Source organism: Platichthys flesus, chromosome 13 (genome assembly GCF_949316205.1).
Source record: "Platichthys flesus chromosome 13, fPlaFle2.1, whole genome shotgun sequence".
NCBI lineage: Eukaryota > Metazoa > Chordata > Actinopteri > Pleuronectiformes > Pleuronectidae > Platichthys > Platichthys flesus.
The window spans coordinates 11,928,536-11,948,822 of record NC_084957.1 but is presented as its reverse complement, the minus strand read 5'-3'; the positions used below and the strand labels follow the sequence as shown (position 1 = coordinate 11,948,822).

Sequence of the window (20,287 nt, the reverse complement as noted above, 5' to 3'; positions counted from 1 at the left end):
AGTATATTAGATAAAAGAGATGATAAACTCCCTGATTTAAACTCAATAAAACAAAACTTAGAAATGTTTAATATTGTATCTTTAAGATTTTACTTTGTTACTGCACATACAACCACACATAGGCATATATATGTTTGACACAACATGTCTCTTTAATTTCTAGTAGCTTTAAGGCGTTACAGAGGAGTAATGCAGCATTTAATTTTGATTATTTGATAAGTTTTTAGTTTTGCTGTTAGTCTATTGTGTTGAGTGTTTTCAGAATGCAAGATACAGCAGAACAGACATAGACCACCAACCCAAAGCATGCACCACCAATCACCACCACGCTCGTCTCGTGAAGAATTTGGGTTGAAATGGTGGTGGTACCACCCAGTACCACTATTTATTCCAATTACACCTCAGACCGGACAGGAACAGCATGCACCATAAATCAGGCTGTCGGAGAGACAATCAGAATTGCACATTCCTATTTGGACGGGTCTGACGGAGTGCTCTGCCACTGAACTATGCTGCCTGAATCAATCTCCCCTGGAAAACGTCAGGGAAGGTAGAGTGGTAGCACCTTATCTCTACAGATGCCACTCAGTGAGCACATCAAAAGGAGGCTCGGGATGAGTGCAGTGAAGGTTGTGTAACTGTCGGGAGGACGGCTGGCACGCTTGTCTCCAAGGCTCGTCAATGCTATTAACAACATGCTCCATCAGTGGAAGGCGTCTCTGCCCCCTCATGCCATGTTTTCATTAAATATACAGTGTTTAGGTATTATCTGATCTCTTTTTTATGACAGGAATGAGTAGAATAACAAAGGTTTGGGAAATATTTGAATAGTGATATGATTAATTATTGAATCAACATTTATATTTCAACAATTTAGAAACTGAATGATAGTAGTGGATAACAGTCATATTAGCATGCAAGAAAATGCTTTAAATGAAGTACTGAATTAGGTCAAATTTTAATTGTTCACAGGATGTGAATTGGGGCAGTTCCGCTGTGGGACAGGCAGATGTATCCCAGGTAACTGGCGCTGTGATGGGACATCAGACTGCGTGGACGACTCTGATGAGCATGACTGCCGTGAGTTACTCATCACTCATTATGTCATGTTTATTATATGCCAATATATTCTCTGAGAGGGTTGGGATCTTCATGATTCTCGTTGGATGTGCCATCCCGACCTGATCCCTCTTATTACATCAGTGGTGAGAGAAATACTCACAATTACATAAATATTAGTTTTCGGTAAAAGAAAAGAAGTGATGTTCTTTATTAAGACTTTAGAAGAATATACTTCTCTTTAGCACATCATCATATTTAACTTCTTAATCTGAAAGTAAACTATAGTAGCCAAATGTAGTTATTGAGTGTAAATAACAATATTTTCCTTAGAAATTTTGTTTAGCAGAAGTAAAACACTAAAGTACAAGTAACTTAAAATCACAAGTAGAAGAAAATATAGCTCTACCAGTGGATTTCAGTCCACTGTTATAAATAATGAAATGCTCTGTGTGTGTTCCCATGTTCCCACAGCTCAGGTATCATGTGATGACAGTCACTTCCAGTGCTTGAGTGACGGTGAGTGTATCCCTGATCTGTGGGTGTGTGATGATGAGGAAGACTGCGAGGATGGTTCCGATGAGAGGCAGCACTGCCGTGAGTATATCTTACCATATCAGCAATTCTTTGTCACCTGAAACCTTTACACACACACTCACACACACACACACACACACACACACACACGTATATATATATTTAATTTACCATGTATAATATCACACTTTTAATTGAAGTACTCAGATGCCTTTTTTGCTGCAGCCCCAAATCAATATTGTGTGTTTAAGTAGATGTTGTTTACTATAATAAATTTCAAAATGTCTTGCTGTTTAATTAAGTTTTATTTGGTGTTAGGTAACACCTTAATGTTTTTTATTACAAACTTGAATTAAAATCTGTGATTTGGAAAAAAACGAAATGACCCTGGCAAAGGTTCTGTGAGGATGAGGAGGTTAAGTATTTTAATTACAGTGTTGTATATTTCCAAGTAGATCCAACTTTATCTATCTGGCTCAAACCTTCCTATGTCTAAATCCCCAGCTGGACCAACGTGCACCAGTGGCCAGTTCAGCTGCAGTAACAGGGCGTGCATCCCCGGAGAATACCAGTGTGACAGACTGGCGGACTGCTCAGATGGGTCGGATGAGAGAAACTGCCGTAAGTTTTTGTCCAGGGTGGATTCCTTTTTTTTTTTTACATCTCAGGCTCCTGAGGCATTTTAATCAATTTGTTAAGATTAAGAGGCTCGCTGACTGACAGAATGGGCCACAATATGCTTCTTGTTGTCAAAGGTTGATTGCAGATTCCTTGGTGGATTAGTCAAGCTGAAGTTCAGCTGCTATGCCATTATTGTCCCGACATGGTAGACCCACAGCACTACACACTGTGGTAATCTCACAATTGCATAAAGAATGCTGCGGCGGCTGCCGTTGTTATGGTGGCGGTGTTAAATTTGAGTTCTTTATCCTTCCCATTCCCGCGATTTTCACATTTGAAAGCTGAAATGCACACAGTTGTCAGGAGGATTTGAATACATTGCATCCCCCTGATGATGATTCAATCTTCCAGATTACCCCGAGTGTACACAGTTGAGATGTGCTAATGGGGCGTGCTACAACCGGACCCAGCGATGCGACCAGAAACTTGACTGCCGCGATGGCTCTGATGAGGCGAACTGCAGTAAGAAACCAGTCAATTTTAGAACAAGGCATTTCCAAGCCACTGTCACTTGTGCTGACCAGTAACTATATGGTTTCCTTTTGTGTCCTTTTTAGCACAGCAATGCAACACGGGCCGGTTTCCGTGCCATAACGGCGAGTGTGTTCCTCAACGCTACGTCTGTGACCATGATGACGATTGTGGAGACAGAAGTGACGAGATAAATTGCAGTACGTAGCCTCTGTCTCTATATCCTCTTTTTCTCTTTTATCTAACCACATTGTCAGTCTAATAAATCATATCTCTGCCCACAATGATTTAATCTTTGATGTGTATTCAAACTCTCCATTTCAACAGCATATCCTACCTGTAAGGGCAACTACTTCACCTGCCCAAGTGGCCGCTGTATCCATCAAGTCTGGCTTTGCGATGGAGAGGACGATTGTGAAGACAATGCTGATGAAAAAGGCTGCGGTATGGATGTAGTTGGGAACCAGTTGTCGTACGTTTAGTTCATTTTTAGTGAGACAGGAAAACTGAGTGGGTTTACTGGGTTACAACTGGAGCTCTCTGTGTGAACCAGATTCAGCTCCAGTCACCACGGTTGATTCGGGGCGAGCGAGACACTATGCCTGTGCTCCTTTAAGTGCGCTATTCAAACGCCTCTTTGTGGCACAAGATTGCGCAGCCCCCCCAAAGGGCTTTAGAATTCCTTCACACGGCTGTGAAGAGTGTGTGTTTTTAGAGGATGGGCTGCAGTAGCCCTCTGAGCCCCCATGTGACCCCCTCAAAGCTCCACTCCCCTGCATCGATTTAAAGGGACAGTAAATTCCCTCACAATTAAGTCCTAGTCACAAATTTCTTTAGACCAGTGCCGCATTCCTGTGGAACCCAGTGTAAAATCCCAACAGTCACATTTAAAGCCTAGTGCTGTCCTATTTTTTTTCCCATGTATAAGTATTGAAAGACGACGAATGTGTTTGGCCTACAGATAATGTGCCGAGAGAGTGTTACCCAGGAGAATGGCCCTGTCCCTCCTCGGGCCTGTGTATACCCATGGATCAGCTGTGTGACGGGACAACTCACTGTCCCGACGGAGAGGATGAGACCAACACCACCGCTGGCCGCAACTGCAGTCAGTACCATCACAACCAGTGTACACGGCTGATATCGCAGAAACCATGCCACTGAATTGTGTTCCTCACCGCTCTGGTCTCTGTGTTGGTCAGGTATCTGGAGATGTGCCACTCTCAGCTGCGAGTACCGGTGTCATGCTTCTCCCGAAGGAGGGAGCTGCTCATGTCCTTCTGGCTACATTGTCAACAGCAACAATAGTCGCTCGTGTTTAGGTATATATATATATATATTCCTATTGTGACATTGCCCAATGATTTAGATTTTTTTGTATGTTTACTGATAAAGTAAGCAGTAGATCTTTTCATACCTGTTTGGAATCATTAATAATGTGAAAACACCTTTTGAATATGCACTGTGACTCAAACGTTACAAAACTGGTGTTTAATCCTCATCCGCTCTGATTTCATGATGAAGACTTTGATGACTGTTCGATGTGGGGTGTGTGTGACCAGCTGTGTGAGGACCGCGTCGGCTCCCATCGCTGCAGCTGCCGCGAGGGCTACACGCTGGAGCAGCACAGACACTGCAGGGCCGACGTCTCCAGTGAGTGTTGCACCCTCCCCGTCCAAACTGGGTGGTTTTACATGCAGTATGCTCCAATTCTGAACATATGAACGGTCCACCCCATTGAAGCCCACTAGCACAGACCCACTTCCCTTCTTGCAGACCTCTGTGGCTGCTCTGCTGAGAGCTTGTGCTGCTTTGTGGTGCATCGTTGCGTGCTGAGTGTTGTTTTAGCTAGTCTCTGTCCTCTGTTGAACATACCGAGAGTGTTGACATATTTGCCTTTGAAGAGTATGAGTAAAAAAAAAATGAGTGTGAAATGACAACGGATAGAAAGTCCTCTACCTTCATTAATCCTCTACCTTCATTAGTCCGAGTCATGGACCTGGAATAATGTGCTGCATTCTGTACATGTAAAACTTTTTACAGATGCAGATTCCATCTTGCTGTGTTTTGTGACTTGTTGTTTGCTGTTTCCTCTGCAGCTGGAGTCCCTTCTTTGATATTTTCGAATGGCAGAGACCTTTTAATAGGTGACGTCCACGGCAACAATCTGCGCACTTTGGTCCATTCACAGAACCGAGGCGTTGCAGTGGGAGTGGACTTCCACTACGCTCTGCAAAAGATCTTCTGGACTGATACAATTCAGAATAAGGTACGTTTTCTTATAACCAATTTAAATATTCAATGATTTATTTATTCTTACTACTATGGTAATGGAAAGTGCAGTTCCCCCACAGTAGTCTGTTATGGCTGGGTAACATTTCATGAGTGGTAGACTAGTGTCTTCTTTGAGTAAATAATGGAGTTGGACTGGAGCTGACCGTTACTGAATTCTCGCTGTTATCTGTTAAAATATCAGAAATGCTGATACTATAATAATGGGATTGCTGTTGGCTCCTTTGTGGCTGAGTCATAATGAAGGGGGGAAATAGATGTGGAAAGGAATCCAAATTGCCTGATCCTGATGCCCGTCTGATAGGCTGGTATGATGTTCACATACCAGTGTGCAATTTTTGTAATTGGATCTTGTTCGAAGTTAATCACGCTGTATTTGTTTTCAGTGGCACTGTACATGTACATGCATTCTTTGGCCATCTAAAAAGTCTTTGTTCAGCCCATGCCTTGGCTCCTCGATGGTTCGAGCCGCAGCCAAAGACTAGGACACATCTCTGACTGGGCATCTGTGTGTTTCAGCCACCTCCATGGCAGCATGTCAGATTCAGAGTAGGGAGAGAACAAACAGGGCATGTGAATGCTACTGGAAAGGTTAAACTATCGGGCGATTTCCACATCTTCTGTTTCTCTGTAAACAGGTCAGTTGAAAATCCTGCTTTTTTAGATGTCGGGATTTTGTTTCAAAAGAAGCAGAGCAGTGCACCCGGAACCAGCTGCATGCCACCGAGGCTTCCAGACAGAGAAGCTAGTGTCATCACAGACCTTTTTTTTTTCCTTTGTCACAGTAGGAGAAGCACTGGTGAAAATAATGACATCAATAATGGCTGAAGTCCATCGAGCTGCTTCAGTTTCAGGACCCTGGGAATGAGTGCGTCGGTGCACTGTCACACATCTAATTACACCTGAACAAGAACAGAGCCATTGTTACTGTTGTCACCAACACCTGTGCTTTTCCTGCTGCGACATTTAAAACTATCTGCTGTGAAGACCTATGGTATCTTTAGAGTGGTAGGTTCAGATGATTATCTCACAGATTTAAAAATGTAAGACAGTTTAATCAGATTAAAATCCTCATGTTGTGTTTCTGACGCTGCCATCGCTCGGCAAGAAATCACTGAAATGCAAAGACGGACTTTAGTTTAAAGAAAGAAGAACATAATTTTGAAAGATACCCACTTGATTTGACGAGCTTATCCCAAAGAAGCCAAATATTTGCTGTAGATAAACTTCAGTAGTAATTTTTACACCAAACCAAGACTGTGGATTTTTCTCCACTCACCTACACTAAATAACTAATGGGATCCCTTAATGGGAAGGGTTTTCAATTGCAGCACCCAATAACCCATCCAATACACCTACATGTATGTGGGTATATACTAAAATAGTCTTGATAAAATCTGGATCTGTCTTTAAATATTTTTCCTTTATTTTTAGAAGCAGTATCCACCTAAGGGCTAAGTTCCCGACAACAATGGTGTGTTTTGTCTACAGGTGTTTTCTGTGGATATGGACGGTTCCAACATGCAGGTGGTTTTGAACGTATCAGTTGACTACCCGGAGAACTTGGCCGTGGATTGGGTGAACAATAAACTGTACGTGGTTGAGGCCAGCGTCAACAGGATTGACATGGTGGACTTTGATGGAAGTAACCGGGTCACGCTCATCACCGAGAACCTCGGAAACCCTAGAGGACTGGCACTGGACCCCACTGTAGGGTAAGCACATCTCCTGGTTTCCATCCAGCTTTCCATTCAACTGTCCCCCCATCCCCACATATAGTATCTGTCGTGCTCCATTGGCATGGAATAATGGGGGGGTGTGTGTGTGAGATTAGGAGATTGCCCTGGGTGGATTAGTGTGGAGCAATGTAAGTGATGACCCTCAGTGTAATCCAATAGTACAGTTCAAGGGGGGAGGTTGGTGGTGGCTGCAGAGAAGTTGCTCACTGTAAATTAAACAGCATTCTGTTGAGAGGCAGAGCCGCCCACCTGGAACATGGTCTGAGGCTGTGGACACTAGAGACCAGCAGATGTGGATTTTGGGGCTAATGTTGATACTAATATTAGAGAGTACAAAATGTCAGATATATTGGCTAGTAGTTTGTTTATTTATATTTTTAAATGGCAAGGATAACTAAGATGTCATTATCAAACGTTTATGACTAAGAATTGTAGTTGAATCTTGATATTTTTCAATTCAACCATACACTTTATTAGAAAACACTATTAATACAAAATTAGAAAATAAAATTTTTTGTAAAGGTGCATATCGTCAAACGCTGATACCAATATATCAATGAAAGGGTAAATGCTGAGTATTTTAACGGCCAACTGATAAATCTTTTCCCCTCCTTTCACACAGGTACATGTTCTTCACAGATTGGGAGGCGCTGAATGAGCAGCCAGGCCTGGAGCGGGCTTTCATGGACGGCACAAACCGTCACGGCATCGTTTGGAGTAAACTGGGCTGGCCTGCTGGTCTCACAGTGGACATCGAGGCCAAGCGCATCTACTGGGTGGACAGCCGCTATGACTACATCGAAACGGCAACATATGATGGCCTCCACCGGTACAGATACCACATGGGATCCCACAAAATGAAGACAATTACAAGAAAGATGAATGCGTTGATAATGGAATAAATCATTTTATCATTATTTCCTTTAATAGGAAAACAGTGGTCCATGGAGGTGCCGTGATCCCAAACCCATTTAGCATCAGCCTGTTTGAGCACAGTGTCTATTTCACGGACTGGACCAAGATGGCTGTGATGAAGGCCAACAAGTTCACCGACAGCAGTCCTCAGGTGGTTTACAGTACAGCTCAGACTCCACATGGAGTAGCAGTGATTCATCAGCTGAAACAGCCTCAAGGTAAGACCCTTACTGAGCCAAGCGTGCATTCTTCAGAGTGGTCCAGCTTACAAACTTGTCTCATTGTTCTACAGAACTTCAGTGTAAATTAACCCCAGATTTTCTGCTGTTGTTTCAAAAGGAAGAGTTACAAATAGCTATCGTTGAAGAAGATCACAGTCCCTAATTTGTCTCATATGAGTGTCTCATGCCATTTACTGAATTTCCCTCGGGATTAATAAAGTATCCATCTATCTATCTATCTACTGGGATTTGTTTTGTCTTGTCTCCAGTGCCAAACCCTTGCAGTGCAGACAGAGGTGGCTGTGAGCAGATCTGTGTTCTGAGTCACAGGAGTGACAATGGAGGACTAGGTTACAGGTGCAAATGTCGCATGGGCTATGACCTCCATGCTGATGGAAAGCGTTGTTTGGGTAAAAGAAAGTTCTACTATTATTAATTTCACTAATTATACCAAACTCCCTAAAGATATAATGCACCTACACACCACCAACCAACATTGGTGTCATGCCATCAAACCTCGGCTTACTTGTTTCATTATGATGTTGTGGTGAAACATAGCACTGATGTCTATTGTTTTGTGTGCTGATGTTCTCATTGCAGCTGTGAGGCAGTTTCTGCTGTTCTCCAGCCAGCTCTCTGTGAGAGGGATCCCCTTTAACCTCTCCACCCAGGAAGACATCATCCTGCCCATCACAGGATCACCTTCCTATTTTGTTGGGGTGGACTTTAGTGCCGAAGACGACGCCATCTTCTTCTCAGATACAACCAAAGATATCATCTACAAACAGAAAGTGGATGGGACAGGTGAGAATCATGTCGCTGTGTGTAAGGACTACAATATCGTAGACATTCACAACAATAGTAGAAAAGCTCAGCGGCTAAAATGTTTACAGTGTTTTCTCTGTGCTTACATATTTGGAGCAGAGAGCTCTACCATGTGATTCAGTCAGGCTTATACAGGGAGTTATGGGAGTGCCTGATGGGGCCGACTGGTACAATGGGGGAGTGAATGGACACGAGTATGGACAATGGAAGTGAATGATAAAATAAACTTAAAATCTAAAACTAATCTTCTGAGTAGAGACTAATCAAGGGTGGTTTACCGAGCAGTTTTGATGTTTAGTTAATAAACGACCACTTCAGCCGTGGCAAGTCGTTACTAATGTGGTAATCCCTGAGGAGTCACACCGGACCAAAAAAAAAAGAAAAGAACCACCACTGTCCTGATCTGCGATGTTGTTTTTGGAGCTGCTCTAGTTTTTTCTGTCCTGTCTGGTCCACACGGGGAAAATTAAAGCTGACAGCCTATTTATTTAAATGTGTTCCTCTTTCATCTCTGTGGTAAACTGTGGTCTGATCTGTACAGGGAGGGAGGTGCTGGCAGCCAATAGAGTGGAAGGTGTGGAGGACCTGGCTTACGACTGGATTTCAAAAAACCTCTACTGGACTGACCCGCGATACCGGAGCATATCGGTCATGAAGCTGGCCGATAAGTCGAGGAGAGCCATCGTGCGTAACCTCAACAACCCGAGGGCCATCGTGGTGCATCCTCTCCTCGGGTAAATCAGTATAAGATCCTTAGACTTGCTTGTACCCAAATGTAATATATTAACATTTTGCTTACACTCCACTTTAAGAGGTTAAGTAGGTAATGCAGGGTCACATCTGATTCTGCACTTTTAAGGTTGATGGGGTACAGTGTTATTCAGACTTGTATTGGGAAATATTACTATCATGCATTTATACTGCCCCAATAAAAGAGCTTTAAGCCAGTTTACACCTACACCTACTGAATGTTCTCCACTTTAATTTGTTTTTAGAATATTTCTTTGTTTTTAAGGATAGGGAAGGAAATCACTGCAAAAGCAACCATGTACAGTAAACCTGGTCACACACCTTGAAATGTACTCACCAATTCATAAACTGTATCAAACAAGACTCCTTATTTAGAACAAGCTCTTATTTCCGATTGCCTCAAAGTCAAAAGACCTCTGTGTCCAGCAGCTGAGATTAGTTGAGTGTGAAGGCCAGTATTGTAGTTGGATTAAACCAAAAAGCTCCATAATGTGAAAGAATCTAATATAAAAGCTTTTTTGATTGAAATATGATTTTTGATCCTTGTTTATTTTATTTTTTTTAAAGGTATATTTTTTGGACTGACTGGTACCGGCCAGCGAAGATTATGAGGGCATGGTGTGACGGGTCACATGCCCTGTCTATTGTAAACACCAGTCTCGGCTGGCCAAACGGCCTAGCTATCGACTGGAGGTAAGCCAGAAGTCCTACAGCCTCATAATACACCATTTCACCTTCTTAATATCACTAAAGATACATCGTTTTTTTGTTTTTTAAACAATGATCTTGTATTTGAGTATTTGTGTGACTGTATTTTATTTCTCATCCTCCTCTTGTTTCTCTGCTTTAATCTCACGCAGCTCAATGCGTCTGTACTGGGTGGATGCGTTCTTTGACAAAATTGAGCACAGCAATTTTGATGGAAAAAACAGGCTTTCATTGGATCGCATTGCCCAGATCTCCCATCCATTTGGTCTCACCATTTTTGAAGGTAATAAGCCTGGTATAAACAACAAGTCTCCTGTAAAGTTCCAGTCAAGTAGAATGTGTTTGATCTAAATAAAGAAGAAGTGCCCTCGCACACTGTCTATTAAGATTGAACTGTGTTTTTTCAATTTAACTTTAATGCTTATCATGTCAAAAGAGCAATTACTGCTACAAAGAGGTGATGAAAAATGAAAAGACTTTCTGTTGCTCCCGTCCCAATAAGGTTATGCATATTTCACCGACTGGCGTCTGGGTGGCATTGTACGTGTGCGCAAGACTGATGGAGGGGAGATGGTCATCATCAGAAGAGGAATCAGCCACATTATGCATGTCAAATCCTTCAACTCCAACTCTCAGATTGGTCAGTAGCCTCAGTCACTGCTCCTCTCACTGTCTCCTTCATGTCAGTCATATTCCTTGGTAATCAACCTGTGCTCCCCTTCTCAGGTTCCAACTTCTGCAGCAGGCAGACGAATCCTAATGGCGACTGCAGCCACTTCTGCTTCCCGGCCCCAGACTCTCAGCGGGTGTGTGGTTGCCCATACGGCATGAAGCTGTCGCTCAATCAGCAGACGTGTGTTGAGGACCCGTCCAGCGAGCCCCCCACGCTGCAGTGCGGAGCCAATTCTTTCTCCTGTGGCAACGGCAAATGTGTCCCAAACAGCTACAGATGCGACGGTGTTGATGACTGCCATGACAACAGTGACGAAGTCCACTGCGGAATCAACAGTAATGCTTTTCTTGTAAATCCAGTTTATTGTACTGGTCCAACCTGACCAGAGTATAAACCAGTTTCATGTCCTTGGTCTTTTAAAAAAAAAATTCTCTTCAGTTTTATGATGTTTAATCAAGATCCTCTGTTTTTTCTCAGACAACACTTGCTCCCCCTCCGCATTCACATGTGCCAATCAGCGCTGTGTGCCGGCCAGGTGGCGCTGTGATGGGCACAATGACTGTTTCGATAACAGCGATGAGATCAACTGCCCAACACACGTGCCTGGAACATGTCCTGCCGATCAGTTTACCTGTACCAACCATCGCTGCATCCCGCAAACTTGGCGTTGTGACACTGATAATGACTGTGGTGACAGTTCGGATGAGGCTGACTGTCGTGAGTATCCTGATTGAGGCTATCAATTTGAAATTAATACAATTTCTTTGTCAATTCTAAATGCCAAATAGGTAGAAGCAAGGCGTCAAGGAGCCCACATTTAGTACAGTGGCAGATCTTTATTTCAAGAGCCAAACTACAAGCAATGTCTAAAGAATGAGTTTAAACTGCATTATACTAGTTTAAAGTTTTTAGTAAAGTAATGGATGAGCCTATGTATGTGGCTTTAATTATAAAAACATGGATATGAAAGCTGGTTAATAGTCACATAGTAACATTAATTAGATTATTACTGAAAGATTGTTTTTTTTCTGTGGAGAAAACTCAGACCAAGTAAGCCAGAGAAATTCGCTTTAAGGAAGAAGTTCCCACTCTATATTCTCATATTCTACAATTTGTGTTGACAGATCTGAGGAGCATTTGTAATCCTGGACAGTTTCAGTGTCCAGACCACCGCTGCATAGATCCCAGCTATGTCTGTGACGGGGACAGGGACTGTGTGGATGGGGCAGATGAGCAGGGATGCAGTGAGTACCTCTCTAGATGACAGTTTTCCCTGGACATGCACATAGTCACAGGTCTTAATTGGTCTCTACTTGTCTTTTGAGTGTTTTGCGGATAAAATCTATTTGATTATTTTTTTGTTTATATATTTCTATAACTAATAGAAATGACTTGAGATTGCTAATCAGTTCTATTTGCTTCATATCTCAAGACCATGTCGATTTTACTTGGACCTAACTGTAAACTTGCTTCAGTCGATCCTCTCAGTGTGACATGTTATAGGCCGGAGTTATTTCAGATTAGCTCAAGCATGTTGATAACTCTAAATGTTGTAGAGGTCAATTGAATGTTCTGAAAAATTCAACAAGCATTTGTTAAGCCTCTCAGTTCATAGATCTCATTACCTGTGTTTCACAACCATGTAGCTCAGCATACATGCACAACTGCAAAAATATGGAATATCAGTATTAACATACTCAACTGGATCTTTTCAGTCTATAACTGCACTGTGAATGAGTTCAAGTGCTCCAGAGGTCACCAGTGTATCAACTCCTACTACAAATGTGATGGAGTCTTTGATTGCAGCGATCGCTCGGATGAGCGAAACTGTCGTAAGTATTTCCCTTAAACACATCCTTTGGCCCCAGATCATAAACCTGAAGCATCACTCGATCTTGCACGATTATGCAAATAGCTCCTAACATCCTTGAATATTGATTCTTTGGTCTGTACAAAAAATGTATTTTATGGTGTTTCCTAATATATTTCAGCGACCAGGCCTCCAGGGATGTGCCACCACGAGAGTGAGTTCCAGTGCCAGTCCGACGGGAGCTGTGTCCCGTCCACCTGGGAGTGTGACGGTCATCCAGACTGTGAGGACGGCAGCGACGAGCACCACGCCTGCCCCCCTCGCACCTGCCCTTCCACACTCTTCCGCTGTGACAATGGCAACTGCGTGCTGCGCAGCTGGATTTGCGATGGGGACAACGACTGCAGGGACAGTAGCGATGAACGAGACTGTCCCACGCCTCCTTTCCGATGTCCAAGCTGGCAGTGGCAGTGCCCGGGCCACAGCGTTTGCATCAACCTGACCACAGTGTGTGACAACACTCCTGACTGCCCTAACGGAGCTGACGAGTCTCCTCTCTGCAGTAAGTCTGGTCTCTGCTTTTACTCTCGATTGTTTTATTACATTTCCAAGTTTGCCGGTCTCCTCCAACTCAATTAAATTTTCACATCACATGACAAACAGGATCAGACTCATAACTGATTTTGTTTTAATGCCACATTGTGTGTTTCTTCATTTCTGCTTGATTTCACATAAATTCTGAATTGAATGTCACCTGTTTGTCCTTGGATTCTTATTTTGAAATCATGCATGTGTGTGATTTGACCTGCATTAACCTGAAAATTATGTGTGATCTCCCTTTCTTGCCTTTCTCACAACTTTCAGATGAGCCTTTGCCAGGTAGGAACCTACTCTCAATCATTGGTATTAATTCTGCTGTATAGTTTTTCGATCGCTTTCAACTTTCAACATAAACAATATCGATAATCAATAGTCTTCGATTGGTTCAAAGCATGATCAGAGGTATGTTGTGTTTTGCAGTTCTAAGCATACTGAATGACAATAGTTAGTGTTTCTTTGTTTTTTATCATAGAGTGCTGTGTTCATATCAATTAAATCATTTGATGAATTTTTTTTGTTGTATCATCTCCTTATTTTTATTTTGAAATTAAGACTTTTCAGTCCTAACTTGTGCGTCCCCTGCTTTCAACGCAGATCAGGAGAGCTGCTCTGACAACAATGCCGGCTGCACCCACGGTTGCATCCAAGGGCCATTCGGCGCCCAGTGCACGTGTCCTCTGGGTTATCAACTGAGCAATGACTCCAAAACCTGTCAGGATATAGACGAGTGTAATCCCCCTGGACTCTGTAGCCAGCACTGCTTTAATGAGAGAGGTTCTTTCCGCTGCCACTGCCAAGATGGTTATACTCTTGAAGCAGACCAACGGACCTGCAAGGCCTCAGGTAAAGAGGGACTGTGTGTCTTAAACCCTGTGTGTATGTAGCATATCAGTCCCCTGGTTGTTATAAATAACCTGTTATTTTCATTAAATCAGGAAAATAGGCATATTATTAATCCTACAGTAATTTGGATGTCAGCATGTTATGCCTATTCAGCACATGTCTGAGTTTTCTCCACTATGCTGGCTGCTGGGTAGGAATGAACTATTATAATGTGTGTGGGGGGGAGGGGGGGGCGACTTGGCCACCGGACTCCTAGACTGACACTCCCCTGTGTCTCTCTGTGCTGCTCTGATTTCTTAGATAAGACAAATAACATATATGTCACTCAGTGGCCATCACTGGTATAATTAGGACATAATCACCAACAAAGGGCTGTTTATAGGGAGCGTGCCTGACATGAGCTCCTCTTCCACACAGATAACCTGCTGAAAGGCTTTGCAATACAATGGGTCATTATTTGGACAAAAGCGCATTCCCTTAGGATTGCCATTTGAGTAGGATTCCATTTAACAGTCCTGTTGTATAGTTTTGGAAGACATGCAAAAGCTGATAAGTGATCTTATTAGCTTGAGAATGGACATGAACAACAGGTAACAGAGATTTGACGTCTGTTTACAGATTCCCGTCAGGCCTTCCTGCTTGTGGCCAGTAGAAATCAGATCATGCAAGATGACATAACAACTCAGCCCAACGTTGTCCGCTCACTGGTCCGAGATGGACGCAACATTGTGGCCCTAGACTTTGACTCGCTTGAGGACCGCGTTTATTGGTCTGATACCAGCCAGGACAGAATCTGGAGCGCTCACAAAAACGGCACTGACAGAACTGTGGTAAGATTGATTTGTTCCATTTTTCTACCACAGATATTTTTGACTGTTTATGTTTCGTTATGTACAGTTCAACAGCGTCACCAGTAACTCATCTGTGACTAAGAGTGAGTCTCTTTTGGACAGATATTTGACAGTGGAGTGACTGTGACGGAGAGCCTTGCTGTAGACTGGGTGGGCAGGAACCTTTACTGGACTGACTATGTCTTGGAGACTATTGAAGTGTCTAAGCTGGATGGCACTCATCGGACGGTATTAGTCAGTGAAAACGTCACTAATCCTCGAGCCCTGGTGCTGGACCCAAGGGACAGGTCAGTGGCACTCAAATAAAATCTGTGTCTTGGAATATAAGACATGAAACAGCTTTTAAATGTGGATGCAGTTGGTTTTCAAAGTGGAGGATTTGGTTTGCAGTTTTCACCTGATGTTCTGGACCGACTGGGGAAGGAACCCCCGCATTGAGAGGGCCAGCATGGATGGAAAATTGAGGACCGTTATCATAAGCAACAAACTGTACTGGCCCAATGGTCTAACCATAGACTACCCAAACAACTTGTTGTACTTTGCTGACGCCTACTTGGATTTTATTGATTACTGCGATTATAACGGCAACAACAGGAAACAAGTTCTTGCCAGTGACCTGGTGAGTGTACGAGAAGGCAGATTTTATTGTGACAAGAAATCATATTTATTTATTCAGTAAACAGTACATTTTTCTTTTGAATAGTATGTGTAAGATGCACTTGTTTTTCTTTTGCTACTCTCTATGAAAAGGTACTGCAACATCCCCACGCAATTACCATTTTTGAGGATTTTGTGTATTGGACCGACAGATATATCAACCGTGTGATGCGAGCCCATAAGTGGCATGGGGAGAACCAAACAGTGATGCTGTTCAACCTCCCTCAGCCCATGGGCCTGGTGGCAGTACACCCAGCCAGGCAGCCAGCAGGTATGGCAAAGACAATTACATACGCCAATCTCTGACCGGTGTGACGCCACCAGAATAGATTTGGTTGATAATGAAGCCTATATGCAGCAAAATAGAACCTCTATCCTCTACTGTTTGTGGGTATGCATCATGTAACTTGGCGTGTGTCTGTGTGATTTGACAATGTTTAGGTGAAAATCGCTGTCTAAGGAGCCCCTGCACTCACATCTGCTTGCTCTCCGCGGTGGGGCCCAGCTATTACTCGTGTGCCTGCCCCTCAGGCTGGACACTGGCAGCAGACCAAGTCACCTGCACCAGAGGTATGCATCCTGCCAAATGAAGGAAAACACTCATCACTCAGTTTGATGAAAATGGAAGTCAGGTCAGATCCTGGTGATAAGTACTCATTGGGTATTCGTCTAATTGTTGTAAAAGAGCACACTTGTTATTTTAGCAATTGTGGTCCTTGCATTTGCTGCCATATCAATGTAGGTAAGAAGGGACATCTTTGAAAACATTCAGGTTGTGTCCAGGTACTTGTCAACAGTCTCCCATTTAGATTTTTGTGTAAACTGCTGTTCCAGTCATAAATATTAAGATCATATAAGTGTGTCTTTCAAGGTCTCGAGAAGACAAAGGAGCTTTAATTCAGAGCCCAACGAGTCCCCCCCCCACCCCCAGGTCAACAGCTTAACTCGTCTCTGGTTTCAACCCATTCAAGCAAAGCAGAAGACCGTCTCCCCCCTGAGGGCCGACGATTATCCAAGAATGAAAATGCCCTGCAACCATTCACCGATCCTAATCTCTGATGACAAAGCAAATTAGATTGTAGGCCCAACTTTCACCAGTCAATCCTTTTTATAGATAAAGGGCTGTTAGCTTGGTAGTCTAATTTTGCACCAGATTACCAAAAAATGAAAGCCACTACAAAAGTATTGAATTACAAGTGACCAAGTCCACTAATAATGCTGAACTAGCTTAGTTTCAGAATCAGTATTGAAATCACAGTCTTTAAAAACAAATAGCTGTTGTTTATGTTTGTTTATGTTTAATTGTTGGGGAAAAGAGTATGTTATTCTATTGAGTTTATTGATGAATTCAGTTTCTTCTTTTTTACCTGCAGTTGAGGATCCCTTCCTGGTGGTTGTGAGAGATAGCATCATCTATGGAATTTCCTTGAATCCAGATGACAAGAGCAATGGCGCGATGGTCCCTGTAGCTGGGCTTCTGAATGGCTATGATGTGGATTTTGATGACAACGAACAGACCATCTTCTGGGTGGAGCACCCGGTAAGTTACGGTCCCAAGACAGACATGCACTGAACTCCGGAAACAAAAAGAATGCAAATATCTTAGGATGAAAAAGAGGAGCCATACACAGAGATGATGTGGACGAAGATGTTATTTTGGAAAGACATCAAGATAATAATAATTAATAATAATATTTGACTGAAATTAGCATAGTTTCTGTTTTCGATACATGCTGGGGTGAACAAGGATTTTATGTGTTGCTCAGAGAGGTAGTATAGCTATTAAGTCTACAGGAGACATATTATCTGTGTTGGACTTTGCATTTTACAGTTCAGTTCATCATCCAAGGACAACAAGGGTTAACGTGTAAAAAAGTACTCCAAAACTAAAACATGCCAGAAAAATATAAAACCAGATTCCTTCTGCACCTGTCATTCAACGGTTGTAGAGATTAATCATTCGTCCTTTCTCCACCAGGGTGAGATCCACAGGGTGAAATCAGATGGTACTAACAGGACAGAGTTTGCCCCTGCAGCCATCCTGGGCTCGCCTGTCGGCCTGGCCTTGGACTGGTTATCAGAGAACCTATACTACACCAACCCAGCTACACAGTCTATTGAGGTGAGATAAATATGACTTTGCCTTGTGATTGTTTTTTTCCAGTTATCACTGATATTTCCCCTTGTTATACCAACATTTAGGGATTAAGGCTGTGTCACAACACAGGACAGTAAAGGCATCTGTTTGTGTATGTGCTTGTTCAGGTTTTGAAGTTGAGAGGCGAGGTGCAGTACAGGAAAACTCTAATCACAAATAACGGCTCTCCAACTGGCGCTGGAAGTCCTGTTGGCATCGCCGTGGACCCAGCACGTGGGTAAGCCCCATTTAACACAGTCCTGGCACAGCCCCTCATCCCCACAGCTACTGAGCTCCAACAGCCTCCTCATCGCCATCTGCTCTGCCTCCAGAGAGAACTCAACCAGCGTTACTGAATACCACGCTGCTCTCTCAGACCCCAGCGACATACAATAGAGAGCGGTCAAGAAACAAGAAAAACAATCCCAAACCTTCCCTCTTCACTCTTCACTCTTCACTCTTCACTCTTATCTAGTATTACTATTTTCATGATATTACTATGTCATGAGGAAGTTCTATTTTTAGAAGTAAAAGATTTTTCACCCAACAGAAACAACATAAAACAACTTCTTTGACCATAAATTAAACAATTACAAGACATATGTCAAGATTTAATAAATAGAAACAAGAGATCGATGACGAAGAACACTTATCTACTTTTGTACTTTCAGCAAACTGTACTGGACAGATCAGGGGACAGAGAGTGGAATTCCTGCCAAGGTGGCATCTGCAGACATGGATGGCCTAAACCCAGTCACCCTGTTCACCAACAACTTAGACCATGTTGAGTTCCTCACTGTTGACATCCAAGAGAACAAGCTGTACTGGGCTGTGAAAAGCAGTGGCTCTGTAAGTCTTCAACTTCTTTTCATTCTGTAGATTTGTCTCAAATGTAAAATGATAATAACCTTGAAGCTTGGTGATGATACAAAATGCAAATATTACTCTTGACTTCCTGTCTGGCATTGAACCTCCACAGATAGAGCGCGGTGATCCAGACGGGACTAACCGTATCACCATAGTGGCCGGCCTGTCTCACCCCTGGGGTGTGGCGGTCTATGAAAGCTACCTCTACTTTACTGACCGCGACTTTGAGGTCATAGAGCGTGTGGACAAGTCCACGGGCGGCAACAAGGTTGTGCTGCGTGACAACGTTTCTGGCCTCAGAGTTCTGAAAGTGCATCACAGAGAGAGTAAGAAACACAAAGAGACATCATCAGTTGTCACTCGTTGTTGCCTCTCCCTCTGTTTCTCACTCTGTTTTCTCTCAGCTTCTGCAGGCTCATCCAACGGCTGCACCAACAACGTGGGAGTGTGTGAGCAGCTCTGCTTGCCACGGCCACAGGGTCTGTTTACTTGTGCGTGCGCCACGGGTTTCAAACTTGGTGCTGACAACACGACCTGCGCTCCCTACCAGTCCTATGTCATCATCTCCACTCTGTCTGCAATCAAAGGCTTCAGTCTGGAGGGGGAAGATCACTCTGAGGCCATGGTGCCCGTGGCTGGGAGAGGTCAGTGATTCTCATCAGATTTAACAATGTAAATAACATTGTTTAAATCCCTTTATTATATAAAAAAAATGTAAAACTCAAATGAGGGACTCACTGAGTTTGAACTGTTCATGATGTGGTTGTTGTGTTCGAAGTAATGCTAATGGCCTCTAATGACCTGGTTATCCTCTTTCAGGCCGTAATGCTTTACACATTGATGTACACATGGCGTCTGGTTTCATCTACTGGTGTGACTTCAGCAGCACCGTGGCGATACAGAACGGGGTCAGACGGATCAAGCCAGATGGCTCAGGATTACGTAGCATAGTGACATCTGGAATTGGACGGAATGGCATACGAGGCATCGCTGTCGACTGGGCTGCAGGTACGCTGTTGTGTCAGCTTGCAAATGTGCTCAACACTATTTTTTTGTTGAACAACAAATGTGTCATTAAGTCACTGAAGCAAACAACAGTGCTAGGTTTTGATCTCAGACATTCATTTATTGTGTGCCATTAAAGCTACGTCTCTAATTTTATGCAAGCCATATATTTTAATCCATGTAAAGTAGTTCTACAACACTGAGGTAGCAGGTTAAATGCAGGCCAAAGAGGATCTTAGTCACAGGAGATTAGGATCACCACCATCTTATGTTCATATTGTAGAGCGGAGGAGCTCAGTGAATGGAAGTGAAAAAGATATCAGCTATTACACTGGTTATCAAAGGGTTTTGTAATGGAGATAGTTCAGAGAATAAGTAGCTTGATGGACACCTACAGTTTTTCTCACTTTCCCTAAATCAAAAACAAATAAATGCTTGGGACAGATTGCTTTGTGTCGGCCTATGGGGTCAAGTAACTTAATCATGATCCCAAAAGCTTTCAGAATTGACTACTGAGGGGAGGCCAAGAGGCCCTCAGACTTTGAAAAACCCTGTTGTAAGACATATACCAGTCTTCCCTTTAGCTTCAGCAATGGAAGATGCTATTTAAAACTGCTATAATGGTCTGATTTGTTTGTGTTGAGTCTAA

General features: G+C 43.1%; 1 protein-coding gene across 1 annotated transcript in view; it reads left to right on the top strand.

Annotated features, from left to right (window-relative positions):
- lrp2a (low density lipoprotein receptor-related protein 2a) overlaps positions 1 to 20,287 on the top strand; it is a 45,289-nt gene that overhangs the window by 4,045 nt on the left and 20,957 nt on the right. Inside the window, exons 2-38 of the mRNA XM_062402062.1 lie at positions 973 to 1,080; positions 1,534 to 1,656; positions 2,101 to 2,217; positions 2,629 to 2,739; positions 2,835 to 2,948; positions 3,076 to 3,192; positions 3,710 to 3,853; positions 3,948 to 4,067; positions 4,270 to 4,398; positions 4,845 to 5,014; positions 6,529 to 6,752; positions 7,399 to 7,605; positions 7,707 to 7,909; positions 8,182 to 8,322; positions 8,513 to 8,716; positions 9,279 to 9,471; positions 10,055 to 10,180; positions 10,348 to 10,478; positions 10,698 to 10,835; positions 10,922 to 11,203; positions 11,346 to 11,585; positions 11,993 to 12,112; positions 12,584 to 12,700; positions 12,860 to 13,240; positions 13,873 to 14,121; positions 14,740 to 14,951; positions 15,075 to 15,259; positions 15,363 to 15,591; positions 15,723 to 15,900; positions 16,071 to 16,199; positions 17,003 to 17,169; positions 17,608 to 17,751; positions 17,895 to 18,004; positions 18,438 to 18,615; positions 18,746 to 18,959; positions 19,038 to 19,277; positions 19,453 to 19,641. Coding sequence (XP_062258046.1) covers positions 973 to 1,080; positions 1,534 to 1,656; positions 2,101 to 2,217; positions 2,629 to 2,739; positions 2,835 to 2,948; positions 3,076 to 3,192; positions 3,710 to 3,853; positions 3,948 to 4,067; positions 4,270 to 4,398; positions 4,845 to 5,014; positions 6,529 to 6,752; positions 7,399 to 7,605; positions 7,707 to 7,909; positions 8,182 to 8,322; positions 8,513 to 8,716; positions 9,279 to 9,471; positions 10,055 to 10,180; positions 10,348 to 10,478; positions 10,698 to 10,835; positions 10,922 to 11,203; positions 11,346 to 11,585; positions 11,993 to 12,112; positions 12,584 to 12,700; positions 12,860 to 13,240; positions 13,873 to 14,121; positions 14,740 to 14,951; positions 15,075 to 15,259; positions 15,363 to 15,591; positions 15,723 to 15,900; positions 16,071 to 16,199; positions 17,003 to 17,169; positions 17,608 to 17,751; positions 17,895 to 18,004; positions 18,438 to 18,615; positions 18,746 to 18,959; positions 19,038 to 19,277; positions 19,453 to 19,641 — 6,384 coding nt within the window. The remainder of the gene's footprint in view (positions 1 to 972; positions 1,081 to 1,533; positions 1,657 to 2,100; positions 2,218 to 2,628; positions 2,740 to 2,834; positions 2,949 to 3,075; positions 3,193 to 3,709; positions 3,854 to 3,947; positions 4,068 to 4,269; positions 4,399 to 4,844; positions 5,015 to 6,528; positions 6,753 to 7,398; positions 7,606 to 7,706; positions 7,910 to 8,181; positions 8,323 to 8,512; positions 8,717 to 9,278; positions 9,472 to 10,054; positions 10,181 to 10,347; positions 10,479 to 10,697; positions 10,836 to 10,921; positions 11,204 to 11,345; positions 11,586 to 11,992; positions 12,113 to 12,583; positions 12,701 to 12,859; positions 13,241 to 13,872; positions 14,122 to 14,739; positions 14,952 to 15,074; positions 15,260 to 15,362; positions 15,592 to 15,722; positions 15,901 to 16,070; positions 16,200 to 17,002; positions 17,170 to 17,607; positions 17,752 to 17,894; positions 18,005 to 18,437; positions 18,616 to 18,745; positions 18,960 to 19,037; positions 19,278 to 19,452; positions 19,642 to 20,287) is intronic.